Raw genomic sequence first — 15,394 nt, 5'->3', positions numbered from 1 at the left:
CTCTATACACTTGACTCTTACTTTGTAACTAAGTACCTTATTGTATAATAATCCACTTCTTCCCTCCAAGCTGTAGTTTTAGTATTGAGTGGTATGGAGTCTCCTTAGTGCCTCAAAAGTCTTGTTCTGGTGCTAAGCATGGTGGCATGAAAGTTGATTACATCACGAAATCTCTTACAGGATGGTAGCATCTTTTTGATAAGTAATAAATGCATATGCAACATGATTTGGCTTTCGTGCATATATGGCATTTTCTTCTTAAAAGTGGTGTTGTGACCAATGCTGAAATTTGAAGCTTTTAGAGGGCATCAAAGCCATCCAAACCTTCTAGAGAAGGCCTTTTAGAAAATAGGAAGGTCACCTAAGGCCACTATTTTGAAGAATTTCTCAAAATTTTAGACATAAACATATATATTTTAAAGGTCAACCTAGTTTATGGCCTTCAAATTGAAGGTTATGATAAGCCTTCAGATTTCAATCCTGGTTGCAACCTCAAAGTGACATAACTTCCCTAGAAGCAATGCTCCATGAGATAAGTGTATGCTAAACACTAGTGTTAGAGTGCATGACCCATCTTGAGACATCACCGTGAGAAGGTGACTACAAAGGTAATCCGGGGTGCCCCATGAGATAAGTGTATGCTAAACACTAGTGTTAGAGTGCATGACCCGTCTTGAGACATCACCGTGAGAGAAGGTGACTACAAAGGTAATCCGGGGTGCCCCATAATGATGCATGTAACATGAGGTCACTCTTGATGAATTTTCTTATGGTACTTGGATTTTTGGGTGTGGGTTTCTTCCAGTCTCCCTCAAAAATAAACCTTGATTCACCCTTAATAATTATCAATTTAATTTTTAGAATGCATCTAATTATAGGCTTGATCAGGTACATGCATTTTTGCAAACAAATCTCATGTAATGTCTTTACCATTAAACATATGCTTGTCAGCATGGTATTTCACAAAATACATTGCATGGGTGTTGTATCATGCTTATATAGTTATGGAAAAACTTTACAGATATTAATGAAAAATAAAACCCCATTCAAATTTCAAATACCTATTAAAGCCAAGTTTAAAAGAAACTGATCATGAAGCTTTCTTCCCTTCGTGTGCTGCCTCGTTGAAACCTTGGGAAGAAAAAGATCATATTGGATCCTTAACAACAACGACATGGAGGAGAAGGTGATGGAGGAGGTGATGGAGGAGGTTTATAGCTGTATGCACTAAAAAGAGGGAAACACAAAAGAGAGGGTCAAACTAATAGAAAGCACATATATAGAAACAGTTATTGATCCCCATATACTCACTTGTTGATTTCCTTCTTCAAAACAAGTCGAACAATGTGTTGAAAGGCTACATCCACATTCTTGTTTTCTTTTGCAGAAGTTTCGAAATGAGGAATGTTCCCTTTCTTGTCACACCATTCTTTTGCCATTTTCTCATATACCTAGATCCAAAACAAGCCAAGTAATATATAATAACTTTCTACATGCCAAGACCTTATTAACATAAGGCTAGTGAAAGCAAGCATCATGCAAATCTTGTCATACCACTCTCTTCCTCCCACCATCTAAATCTATTTTGTTTCCAATCACAATGAAAGGAAACTTATCTGGTTCAGCTAGAGCTACCTGCAACAAAATCCAACGCAAGAAGGAAAGTTGACTGAATAGCTTCATCATATATGCCACATTCAACTACATGCGTGTAAAGTACATCTAAGCTTAGGAATTAGAGAGACACCTCAATCAAGAGATGAGAGAATCACAAGAATAGAAAAACAACCTTACAATTTGGAATCGACAAAAAAAGAAAAGAAAAAAAAGAGGAAGTTTCTACATCATATAAGCACCCGAGGTTCACATACAGGTTGTGATTGGCTTAACATGCTAGTGTGTTGATGTGCATTTCAAGGGTGAGTTTCATTACAATAACACACACATATCTATCCAAATCGCTCCTTTTATATTTATTCTCTTAATTAGACCAACATGAGATTTAATGGGAGATCCACATTATTACTTATTAAAGGCCCACTCTCTCATACAAAAAAAAAAAGTGAGAGCGTTAGGATTTGAATCCAAGCCTCCAAGTCATCAGGACTAATGTGTCCTACCACTTACACTACACCATCATGGTGACTCTTGTTGTGGAAGTAACATTCATATGTTTCAATAATAATAAATTGCTTTTTTAAGATGTGAGTGTGTACCTTATTTAGTTAGGTAAGCTTTTTTTAAGAAACAACCTTATTTTTGCCAACTTTTTATATTGTTCTTTTTTACAATAGTTTATATATATATATAAACTATTGTAAAAAAGAACTATATATATATATATATATATATATATATATATATATAATTCCAAAGTCTAGTGTGGTGAGAATTATCTTGAAAGAACAAAGTCTAAATGAGGTCTTAGATCTTTATCCTAAAGTCGAGACCTTAGGTTAGTAAAGCAGGCCTTACCAAGCTTGCTTAATTGCTAGGAGAAACATAGATGAAGCCATTCAGATAAACATACATAAACATGGATGTGCTAAGATTCATGGTCTCTCTCCCCATTGCTAGAATTTGAAGGTTACTACTAGTAGGTTTTATCCTCACAATTGCCCTTAGGATGTCTTCCAAATTCTTTACAAAGAAATGCAATGTTGAAATGATCCCTTCAAATGAAAATTTGGGGGTATATATATATATCTTTCAAGAAGGAAGAAAAAACCTTAAAGGGATGGGTGGGCCATATGCAAAAAAAAGGTGATAATACACTATATATACATATATGTGTATATGCAAAAAAAGAGCGGGGTGATAATACATTGTACATACATACATACACACACACACACACACACACACACACACACATATATATATATATATATAGTGTACTATCACTCGCTCATGTATATATATATATATATATATATATATATATGAGCGAGTGATAGTACACTATATATATATATATATAGTGTACTATATATGAGCGAGTGATAGTACACTATATATATATAGTGTACTATCACTCGCTCATATATATATATATATATATATATATATATATATATATATATATATATATATATATATATATATACATGAGCGAGTGATAGTACACTATATATATATATAGTGTGTATATATATATATATATATATATATATATATATATATATATGAGCGAGTGATAGTACACTATATATATATATAGTGTATATATATATATATAGTGTACTATCACTCGCTCATATATATATATATATATATATATATATATATATATATATATATATATATATATATATATATATATATATGAGCGAGTGATAGTACACTATATATATATATATATATATATATATATATATATGAGCGAGTGATAGTACACTATATATATATATATATATATATATATATAGTGTACTATCACTCGCTCATATATATATATATATATATATATATATATATATATATGAGCGAGTGATAGTACACTATATATATATATATATATATATATATAAGGATGGGGCAGGCATGACCTGGGTGATAAACTCGTCGCGCCATCCCTCCAGACTTTCAAAAGTCTTCATCTGATTCACATCATAAACAAGGATGCAGCCTTTTGCACCCCTAAAGAAGGCAGGCCCAAGGCCTTGCAAATGCTCTTGCCCCACTGTATCCCACATCTACAACACAACAAAACACACACCAATTCAGAAAATTAAGGAAATGCAATTCCACTTTACATAAATCGCATACAGATTATATATCTCTCCCTAAACCAAAAGTAGTTATTAATCATCATAATTACAGCATACACTGTCTGTATACACATTATGCTAAGCTCTACCTAATCATTATCTTACGCTACAATTAAGCCACTCTTACCTCCAGTGTTGCAGAGTTGTCTTCAACCTTTACTTCCTTAGTCAAAATATCGGGAGCCACTGTTCCCTTGTGATCACTAAATCTCTTATTCACATATCTAAGGTTAAAATGGTCAAGGGTTTTATTTACCAAACAATGCGATTAAGCTTAGTTGAACCTTAGCAGCACACACTAATTTTGCAAACGGATACTGGTTGATAAGTGATGTCTTTCCCACCCTGCAAACATATATAACTTATGATTTGAAGCAAAAGTAGCAGCAGCAGTGAACTTGGAAATAAATGCGGTAATAATGTTATTTACCTGCTGTCTCCAATGAGGATAACCTTGAGGTTTCGATTGGGAATGATAACCTTGAGGTTTCGATTGGGAGCGCTTTCCATGGCCATGGGGCTATAGGCGGCCAGCTTCAACAAAAAGACACAAAGTTAGCTTGTTAACTCTAACAAACTTGTTTTGGGAAAGGCTATGACCATCACGGCAATATGGTGCAACACTCATGATCATCATCAAATCAATCAGTGCCGTCATTTTATGACTTTATTAGCACGCAAATGCACATTGCCATCATGACCCTAGCATTTTGTCACTTCAATATCTATTCATATCATTGCAATATTATTCTTTCCACATTAGTATTGGTTTTACAATGATAGGAACATGTTATTCTTGTCAGCAGTGTTGAGTTTATAATCATAGCTACATGTATTATTGGCTCTATTACTAGATAACATGTGGGAAAATTTCCCTTTTTTAAATGCCCTATCGATTGACCAAAGGAAGTGGGAGTAAACTTTTCTTAGGTATCTCTTCACATGGAATAATTTCTTTTCTTTTTTTGGATGAAACTTTGAGCGTCACTAGGCTTGGGACCTATTGCACAATGAACAGCATTTGAACCCAAAGATTCAATTTAACTTCCCTTGGTTCAACCCCCCCACTTTTGGTAGTCCATACATAGAAGAACACATGATCACCCAAATGACCACGTTTAATGCCAAGTATAAGCAAGCGCCCGACCCTGCCACACCAAGTATGAGCAAGTGCCCGACCCTGCCATCATCTCATGAATATTCGCTTCTTCCACCTGAACATCACCCTCTTGGCAAAATTCCCTACTTGTTGGCACCACTATGATGAAGGATCCCAAGGCCTCGCCTTTGACATCAACAAAGGCCCCACACGTAAACAACTATTCAGCTACTACAAGCGCATCCAGTGGTGGATGCGTACTTAGTGCTTCCAGAACTTTGAAGACATGATGGAGAGACAGCCTTCTAGACAAGCTACAAAGCTTTCCATCATTCCCCCCAAGTCATGCAGTACAATTTTGTCTGCACCTACTCCCTAATTTAGGTCCATCCCTCGAAACTGGCAAGAAAGCTAATACCCCAAGTCATGCAATACAATTTTGTCTGCACCTACTCCCTCTACTACCGCCATTGAGCTTTCTTGCCAATTTCGAGGGATGGACCTAAATTAGGGAGGGGGCTATGTTAACCACAATGGTTAACATTACTCAAATTGTGGTTACACTTGATGTAATTTATTTTTATGCAAAATCGCGCTAAGCACTTTATGTAAAAAGATATTGGATGACCGAGCTTACGACATGTGTACTACCAGCCATGAGCTACAAAGCCTAGATGTACAGAAAGCTAGAGAACCAGTTTTGGGCCCCCAATTGTTAATGGGGGCGGCCGACCATTGTAAAAAAGGAGCTCAACTTGATTGTGAGTGTGTGCTTGTAGGTGATGCTCCCTATCTTCTCTCCCTCTTCTTCTTCTTCTTCTTGGTCTCTCTCTCTTGCACACATGATGAAGGCATTAAGATAGGAGTTAATTTTTGCATATCTCCTTCTCTCATTGCTCTCTACCTAGCTCAAGGAAAGCTCCACTTGGGTGACACAAGTGGTGGTGGAGTGAGCCCCTAGCAGCTTCACATCGAGGAATTAACCCTCTTGGGTTGGCTAAGTGCATGTTCTCAAACCAACCCTTGCATTTTTTCTTTTCTCTTCTCTTCTTCCTCTCTCATGAATGCAAGGAGAATGCTCATTTAGGTGAACGTAGCTTTTTTAACTAATAAACTTGTTGGGAAAGGCTATGAGCATCTCATGCAATATGATACAAGGGCACACAAAGACTCATGATCACCATCAAATTAATGCCTTCTTTTTATGCTAGAATTATCACTTTATTAGCATGAAAATGCATAGTGCCATCATGCCTTTTTATACTAGCATTGTCACTTCATTATCTATTCATATCATTGCAATATTATTCTTGTAATTAGTGTTGGTTTTACAATCATAGGAACATGTTATTCTTGTCATCTATCCATAACATTGTACTATTATTTTTGTCATTAGTGTTGAGTTTATAATCATATCTACATGTATTATTACCTTTTGGTAGATAACATGAGTCAAGTTGAAGTTGAACAACACTATATTCGTGAGTTTGGGAATTTTCCAACTCCCATTTTTTGAATACTAAAAAGGTGGGACCTGGATAACATGCCTATAAGTTTCTCAAAACCATATCATGTGACCTATTGTTGGAAAGCGCTTGGAAAATGGAATCTAGTGAGCTATAGAGCGCTCAATTTGGAGTAACGGTGTTCAAGTTATGATTAATCCAAAGATTTGACCACGTGTCCCAAACTACTGGGAAATTCCCATATTCCCCAATATGGTATGTGGGAAAATTTTCCTTTTTTTAATATCTTATTGATTGACCAAAGGAAGTGGAGGTAAGTTTTCTTACCTCTCTTTTCACATGGAATAATTCCTTTTTTTGGATGAAATCTTGAGCTTTGAATTTTCTTACCTCATGGTATAGGCACAAGTACTTTCCAATTTTATAAAATTTAGAACTTTAGAATCCTTCACGATATTGGAACACATAATAGAGAATAATTTTTGGAGAGTCCAAGTGGCAAACTTATGTGAAATATTCCTAATGCGGCTGATTGCCCTCATGGCCTTTTTCCATTGTGGGTTGTGCACAATGTGAAAGGACAAAGCACATTGGATGAAAATCCTAGTGAGTTCCCTAGTTGCATCATTAATTGCCTACATTCGCATGCTTTCTCTCTTTAGAGAGGCTCTAGGTCCTGCAGGCAAAGTGCTTCGTGTTGTTGTGGGAGTGGAACTACCAACACAAGCTATATGCCAAGTTTACTAAAAACATGTTGCCAAAATTACCTATAAATTGTGGATCTCTATCTACAATGGATTCTGGCAAGCCATGTAATCTAGATGCATTGGCAATAAATAATTTTGCTACTGCTTCAGCTTTGTTTATAGTAGAAACAAAATGTGCCATCTTAGATAATCTATCCACAATTACAAAGATAGCATTATAACCTTTCCTGGTTTGGGGTAAATCCATAATGAAATCCATGGAAATACTTTTCCATTTCCTCTCTGGAGGGAATAGGCAATGGATGTAACAATCCCGGTGACTTCACATGCTCAAATTTAGTAACCTGACACACTAGGAACAATGTGTCACATAGCGAATCACATTTTGTTATCTTGATGATTTTTTAAATCTTTGATGCAACAAAGGGATGTTGGAAACAGGGTTACACACACACGTGACATCAAATCGGCCACTCCTTTGCCTAGTAGAACATGGGAGCCTCCTTTTAATCTATGTACTTTTTAATCTAATTAATACCATACAAAGAATTTTTAATCTACGTATTTTTGATTCCTGGCCTTCCTAAACAAAACCACGAGACTGAGATACATAGACCTCCTCATGCAAATCTCTATTCAAAAAAGAAATTTTAATGTTCAATGAGGTTCAATTGATGTACATTCCAACCCTTATGTGCTGCTAATGTAATGATACTCCGCATGGTAGTCATACGACATATGGGTGTAAAGGTCTCACCATAGTCAATGCTAAGCCTTGTTTTGTATCACTCAACACTATCATCAACTTTATGTTTAAGCTTGTAAACCCTTTTTGTGCCAATGGTCTTCTTGCCACCATCATGAGGCAAATCAAACAACTCCCAAGTATCATTTTTTAGTAAAGGATCATATCCAGATTGCATAGCACTCATCCATTGTTCTAATTCCTTTACTTCATCAAAGGAGACAAGTTCTTCTTCATTACATAAACTACCAATAAGAGCATAACCTGCATCAACATGAGATGTGTGATGAGAACTTTTATGTGTTCTACTAGTCAAAGGAGTGGCCGATTTGATGTCACTTAGTGTTTGCACCAGCCATTTTTGTAAGCATATGGGGGGTCCCCCTCCATATGCTTGTAAAGTTTTATCACCATAAAACAATGTTTGTGTATGATGGGATAGGGAAGAGCGATATTTTTCAAGGCCTTTTGTGCATCAATGAGTGATTAGGAAAATGCACATTGGATACTACATGACCAATCAAACATCGTCCGACTGTGAGGAAACTTTGCAAGCATGTGGGAGGGGTTACTTCCCACATGCTTACAATGTTTCATCATCTCACCATATGATTTTTGGGTATGATGACATGGGGAGAGCAGGGTTTTTCAAGGCCTCTTGAAAAAAGCACTAGGAGATTATAAAATATCCATTGGGGACTATTTGACCAATCAAACATCGTTCGATGTGATGATGAAACTTTGTAAGCATGTGGGGGGGCCTGTAAAGTTTCATCACCATGGGATGATGTTTAAGTATGATGGGATGGAGAAGAGTAGGATTTTTAGGCCTCTTGAGCACTTTAAGACTAAGAAAATGTAGACTAGGTGCTACAAGCATGTGGGGGGTCCCTTTCTACATACTTGTAAAGTTTCATCAACTATCAGATGATGTTTAGGTATGATGGCATAAGGAAGATCAAGATTTTTCAAGGCCTCTTGAGACAAGCATTAAGAGACTAGAAAAATATGCACCGGGCACTATTTGACTATTCAAACATCATCCGATGGTGATGAAAATTTGCAAGCATGTGGGGGTCCCCCATATACTTGCAAAGTTTCATCACCATTTTGGATGATGTTTGGGTGGATTTTTCAATTTCTGTTGAGTACTAGGAGACTAGAGAAATGCACACCATGTCCAAAGTACTGGGAACATGCACATATGCAATGCATCCAAACACTTTCAAGTGAGACATATCTGGTTTATTCCTATAAATTTATGTTCAGGTGTCATGCTATGAATAGTTATCTATAGTGGGGATCGTGTTCATTATGAAAATAGTAGTTACTACTATACTTTAGCCCAAAAATACTTTGGTATATTCTTTTTAGATATCAAGGCACATTCCAGTTCTGTAATATGTGCCTATTTTTTCTTTTCTGTAACACCATTCTATTAGCATAGTGTACTTAGATGTAAAATGTCTCTTAATTCCCTACTTTCTTAAGAAATCATTGAGAAAAATACTCTCCTCCACAATTTGATCTCGAGCATTTTATTTGCATACCTTTTTCCTTCTCGATCAAGGCTTTAAATCTTTGAAAGTGAGCAAACATCTCACTTTTCTTGTTCATGAAGTAAACCCACACTTTCCTAGTGTGATTATCTATGAATGTAGCATATAATACCTACAACCTGCAACTATTGCATTCTTGGTCAGTTCATGCAATGACTTTGCACTAATGTGGTTTGCTTGCTTACCAAGCTGGCATGCTTCACATACTTTGATATTTTTGAGTTTGCATCGGTCAATGCCTCCCAGACCTCTGCCATAAGAGCTTCTTTGTGGGATTCTTTATGCAGATATCCATGGAGATCCAATGCATTCATCTGTGGGGATTTTAATGATTCCCCTCTGCCTAGAGATAATACAACTTCACGATCTCATATGCTATCATTGGAAAGGCAGAAATGGAATGACATGCTTCTTTCTGTGCAGACTGAAGATTTATGGGTACTTCTCCAAGGGTCAGTCCCTGGATATACTTTTCATCAAACAACCTTGAATGTTGGCAAACGTGCAACAATATTTTGGGCTTGTGTAGACTTCAATTATTGTATATTCACATTACTAATGCACTTGTGCCATATGTCAATATCTGCATCCTTCTTCTTCTTGTTGTCCTCATCCTTGGTTGAGTTTGAGTGAGTGAGACAAAGTAGCCTTACCCTTAGGCTTGGTGTGGCTAATGACTTTTATGACTTGCCCTTACCTTTATATGAGGCAGCAAAAGCCTGATCTCTAAAAATCATGCATGACTGGTTTACCTGGGATTGTTTCTCTTTTAGTAATAAGGACACCAAATCATAAAAGGAGTATAAGTTCACATTGCCCTTGGTAACCAAACAAAGGTTAGTAGCAAAGTTCTATAAGGAATTTAGGAATCCACCAATTCATCAAAGGAGTACATGTTCACATTACCCTTAGTATAACCAAACAAAGGGCAGTAGCAAATTTGTATAAGGAATCTAGGAACTCCACCGAGAACTGTGGATACAAGAGAACTATTGGGATCTCATCTATATTTTCTAGCTACTCAAGGTCTTTGATTCTCATCAATCACCCTATAACATGTGCTTTGTCTCTAATCAATTTTTTTAATAATCCACACGTGCCTCATCGTGCACCTAATAAAATGAAGCAAGTATATCCCATGCTTGTTTAGTCAAAGGACACGATCATATGTGGAGGATGATGTGCCTCTTTTGCATGATAGGGAATTTCTTACATCTCTCTCATAGGAGCAAGCCAAGTGGGATGGTTGCACACATTGAAGTGGACAATGCACTTAAAGTATCGGTAGTCTCAAATGATGCTCTTACTCTTGACAAAGGATTCTTGACAGAGGATGCACTTATGAACCCAAAACATAGGCCCAAAGCTATTTTACCACTAATACATGTTGTATCATATAACCATATAGGATAGTTGTGGTGCCACCACCCCACATGCTTGCAAAGTTCATCACCACCATTAGTGTTTGGGTATGATAGCATGGAAAAGAGTGAGATTTTTCAAGGCCTCTCAAGTACTAGGAGACTAGAAAAATGTGCATTGGGCACTACTTGATCAATCAAATATTGTCCAATAGTGGTGAAACTTTGCAAGCATGTGGAGGGGAGTCCCTTACCACATGCTTACAAAGGTTCATCACCATTGGTGGTGGATGATATTTGTGTCTGATGGCATGGGGAAGAGAGGGATTTTTCAAGGCCTCTCAAGCACTATAGGAGACTAGAAAAATGTACACTAGGAGACTAGAAACATTATCTTGTGGTGGTGAGATGAAACTTTGTAAGCATGTGGTGGTGGGGAGGGGGTCCCCCTCCACATGCTTGTAAAGTTTCATCACCATCAGATAATGTTTGGGTATGATGTTGTGAGGTGAATCCCAAGCCCTCTCCAAATATGATGTATAGATGGATGTAAGGTGGATGTGGTTGTGTATAGTGGATCCATGGTGGCAAAAAGGCAACATGGCATCCAAATGTATAGGCACAAGTGTGAGAATATGATGGATGTAAGGTGTACATGGTTGTGTATAGTGGATCCATGGTGGAAAAAGGTGATGTGGCATCCAAATGTATAGGCATAGGTGCGAGAAACCAAAAAGGAAGGTGTATGGTGAATGAAGGAGACGGGTGGCGAAGTATTCTAGAAGAATCGAGGATGTCGATGGGCTCAAGATGACGGGGGAGATAGTTTTCGAAAAATAGATGCAAGGGGGTGGGCTTGAGAGACCACCAGAGAGTTGAGACTACAGTTGAGTGGTCTCCTACGGGTCTGTTGATAGTTGCAGGCTAGAGCACCTACAGTTTAGTTCAAGTTTTTAGAAGAGAGGTACAGAGAGTAGTGAGAGAAGGTTTGTTTGTGCACCAGAGCAAGGGGAGAACTGAAGACATAGAGGACTACGAGTTGAGTTCCCTAGGGTCTCCGTGTAGCACCTTTGTTAGAGACTTGGCCCAATCCAGATCGTGCTCATCTGTGCCTATTGTTAGCCAATTGGATGATGATTTGTTGTTGTTGGATGAAGATGATGCAGTGGAGAGCAATCGTTGTTGAGGTCTACTTGTGGAGGAGCCCTGAAGTTTTCTGTGTTTTCTTTTTTTTCTTGGAGCCCCAAGTCTCAGGGATGTTGAGACTATTTGTTTTGTTTCAATGAAGAATATAGTGTTTTAAGCTTGAGTTTTTTGTGAGTGGATGAGTTTTTGAGACATGGTGTTGTAACTGTGTTGTCTTGATTGAGTTTATGAACGCATGTGAGTGTAAGTCTATAGTCTTCTATTTCAGAATTGAGTAAGTTGCCTTGAATTGGAGTCAAACTAAGTTAGTTGAATGTTAGATCTTGTCAATTGTGTATGTAGAGGTTGAGAACTAATCTATCTGGGTTGAGTGGAGCCTATGTGGAGTTTGGCATGATATTCTGGGCTGTTAGCACATTAGATAGAAGGCTAGTGGGTTGAAGGTGTTTCTCTGGTAGTTGTGGGTTAGATGCTATGCTGAGTGTTTATTGTGATGTATCTTGGTGATAACTGAGGTGTTTGAGGGTTTAGAGGTGTCAGAGAACACTAGGGTGAAGAATTCTATGTCAATTGATTCAATTATAAACTACAGATCGGAGTCAGAGAAGTGTCAGCAAAAGGTAGTTGGTTGGTCCAAAGAGGCTCTAAGAGGAGTCAAAGCTTGAGGTTAGATGATGTTTGAGGAAGGTTGGAGAACCTGGAGGACATTTACCTGACTGGGCCAAGGAGAGGACTTTTGAGTCAGATTTCAATAAGAGCTGAAAGTCAGCTGGATCTATTCAAGTCATTTTGGTGGCTAGAGGGAGTAAGTTGAGCTGTGAGAAGTGAAGATCAAGGTCATAAGAGCCCTGGGCTGACTTGGGTGGATGTTTAGAGGAATAAATTGAGTCTATTTGTGGTGGGACAAGGTGTCTAACTGGGTCTGAAGGTCAACAGAGAGTCAACTGAGAAGTACTGACTGGTTTAGTGAAGCTATGGAGCAAGGTTGTGAAGTTTGCTATGCTGGATGACACTCTATGAGTCAGCAAATAGGTTTTTTACTAGAAACAGTAGTCGGCTTTCAAATCTAGTTACAAGTTAGAATTTGGACATTTCTATGTTAGTTGGGACTTGTTTTTATCATCTGGATGTCAACTGAGGTGATGAGGCTTGTAGGTGATTGATCAGTGCTTTTGGAGGTCTATGTGGTGCTGACCTGGGAGGATAGCTAGAGGAGGCAACTGGATCAAATAGGGAGGTTGGGAGGGTGTTGAGGTGTCCCATTGAGTCAGTTGGAGGGCTGGGGATAGTAGCAAAGTAGGTTGGTGCCCTTTGGGCTGGGATCTTGGGGTCCCCCAGTTCTGATCCCATTGTGTCTTCTTCTTGTGTGCCTGTTTTGGTGGTGTAGTAGAGGCCATCACCCACACAACATCATGGGGAAAAGTGGGATTCTTTAAGGCCTCTCGAGCACACCAAGTGGGATTCTTTAAGGCCTCTCGAGCACACCAAGTGACTAGGAAAATGCCACTGGGTGCTACTTGACCAATCAAACATCATTCAATGGTGATGAAAATGTACAATGGGGGTGCTACTTGACCAATCAAGCATCGATCAATGCTGATGAAAAATTACAAGCATGTAGGGTACATCACTATATTGGATGATGTTTGGGCATGATGGCATGGGGAAGAGTGGTATTTTTCAAGGCATCTCGAGCACTAGGAGACTATAAAAATATGCACTGGTGGGTGCTACTTAACCAATCAAGCATCGTTGGGTGGATGGGAATGAAACTTTGCAAGCATGCTGGGGGGGGGGGGGGGGGGGGGGGAGACCCTTTCTCATGCCCTTTCTCATGCTTACAAAGTTTCATCACCATGGGACAATGTTTAAGTAGCATGGAGAAGAGTGTAATTTTTCAAGGCCTCTCGATCACTACAAATAGAAGACTAGAAAAATGTGCACTAGGTGATCAACATCATTCGATGGTGATGAAACTTTGGAAGAATGTGGGGTGGGTTCCCCTAACTCAATTGATTTCTTTAATTCTCTTTGATGATTTCTTTGACATTTACTTAACATCTATTTTCTTGGGGAGTCAAGATTATGACATTGGTTGAGGCATGGGTTATGCATGGTTGTTCTCACAATTGCAAATATAGAGTTGGCAATCTTTGTGGATCAAGGGATTTGGCATTATCAAGCTTGTGGGATAGAGGCACTATGAATCAATGGGTGGTGTGGTTGAAGACAAGGATTTATAAGGTTTCTACTAACTATAGGAAGGGCCAGGTGATGGGTTGTACCATGGGGGGCTAGGCTTGCACACTCGTCCCATGGTCCCCCCATCTAGAGATATACTTGTATGGATGTTAGTGAGATGAGCTCAATGCAGGTTCATGAATGAATAATGCCTATGTGTCTAATATATGTAGAGCCCATGTAGATATTGCACAGGTAGCATGCATGGGCTTTGAGAAAAAGGTGGACCCGTGTAGTAGAAGCTTCTTCTAATAAAAACATCAACACTCTACTTTCTTTAACACTTTTCATTCTACTTTCTTTGACTCCATTCTCTTTTTTCTTTCATTTTTCCTCTCTTTTTTCTTGACTCAATTCTCTTTTTTCTTTTCTTTTTTTATCTTTTTTTTATAAAAATAAATTTATTAATTATTTTTGGTAATGCCCGTGGATAAGGGTTTTGTATTGAGACTTACCAACCCGCATTAGTACCAAATATATCATAGTAGAAAGACGTGCAAAGGGTGTGTGGGAAAGCAATCAATTGGATTGATACATGATCTCAAAGGGCTTCCAAAACCCTATATTGGCATGTCTTCTCAAAGGTGATCAATTTGTGGCCATGGAAGTATTTAACCATACTGTAAAGGTCGTGCTACACTTCTCTTGTCCATTAGTTCTTGGGCACCTTCTCTCAGATGAGGATAATGAGTTGGAAGAACTGGCATGTGACAATGATTTAGCGAGGTCAAGGCTCTTAGCATAGGAGAGTTCATTGAAGTTCTTCATCTCCATGGTGAGGTGTGTGGAGCCATCAATGTAGAGGAAGCTGTAAGCAGGCCCTTTTCCTTCCATGCATAAGAACTTACTCCACCTCCTTTTGATTGGCACGAACTTGGGGTCAATGTAGATTTCTCTAGGTGCGGCCATGTACTCCCACCACATATGGTTGATCATTGAGGAGATAGGGCATGCACTATGCACCACTAAGGCATGCACCACTCAGGTTGGACTCTTATATGATTCAGCGTCTGGGTAGTCCCTAGGGTCAACAAAATGCTAGCCTCTTTTGGTATGTGGCAAGTGGTAGGCAAATAAGGAATCCATGTGTTGGTTCACACCAGAGGGATTTTAACCATGTTAAAGGGTGTATCCAGGTGACTATGGAAGTTGCCTTGGAATGTGAGATCCTACACGATTGGCGGCGGGTATGTGAGATACCATTGATGCATATGTAAGGACGGCCATGGGTCCTTTCTGTCGTCGTCTTCATTGGCTTCTTTCATAGAGTAGTCTATGGTGGGTCCTCAATGAGGTTCAA

General features: G+C 38.4%; 1 protein-coding gene across 2 annotated transcripts; it reads right to left on the bottom strand.

The window, feature by feature from the left end:
* Positions 1–897: 897 nt before the first annotated feature.
* On the bottom strand, positions 898–4,406 carry LOC147603812 (ras-related protein Rab7-like). 2 transcript variants are annotated; one of them, XM_086796126.1, is made up of 7 exons: positions 4,201–4,404; positions 4,089–4,115; positions 3,898–3,994; positions 3,549–3,695; positions 1,555–1,635; positions 1,312–1,451; positions 898–1,227 (listed from the first exon to the last, which is right to left on the bottom strand). In XM_086796126.1, the coding sequence occupies exons 1-7, from the start codon at positions 4,284–4,286 to the stop codon at positions 1,161–1,163; spliced, it is 645 nt and encodes a 214-aa protein (XP_086652252.1). In that variant the 5' UTR covers positions 4,287–4,404; the 3' UTR covers positions 898–1,160. The 2 variants fall into 2 exon arrangements, with proteins under 2 accessions (XP_086652252.1, XP_086652253.1); XM_086796127.1 differs by lacking the exon at positions 1,555–1,635 and having other exon boundaries at positions 980–1,227; positions 4,201–4,406.
* Between the last annotated feature and the right edge of the window lie 10,988 nt (positions 4,407–15,394).

Source organism: Cibotium barometz, chromosome 63 (genome assembly GCF_041138505.1).
Source record: "Cibotium barometz isolate CiBa-2024 chromosome 63, ASM4113850v1, whole genome shotgun sequence".
In the NCBI taxonomy this organism is placed as follows: domain Eukaryota; kingdom Viridiplantae; phylum Streptophyta; class Polypodiopsida; order Cyatheales; family Cibotiaceae; genus Cibotium; species Cibotium barometz.
Note: the sequence above shows the minus strand (reverse complement) of the source record. Positions and strands in the feature narration are given on the sequence as shown.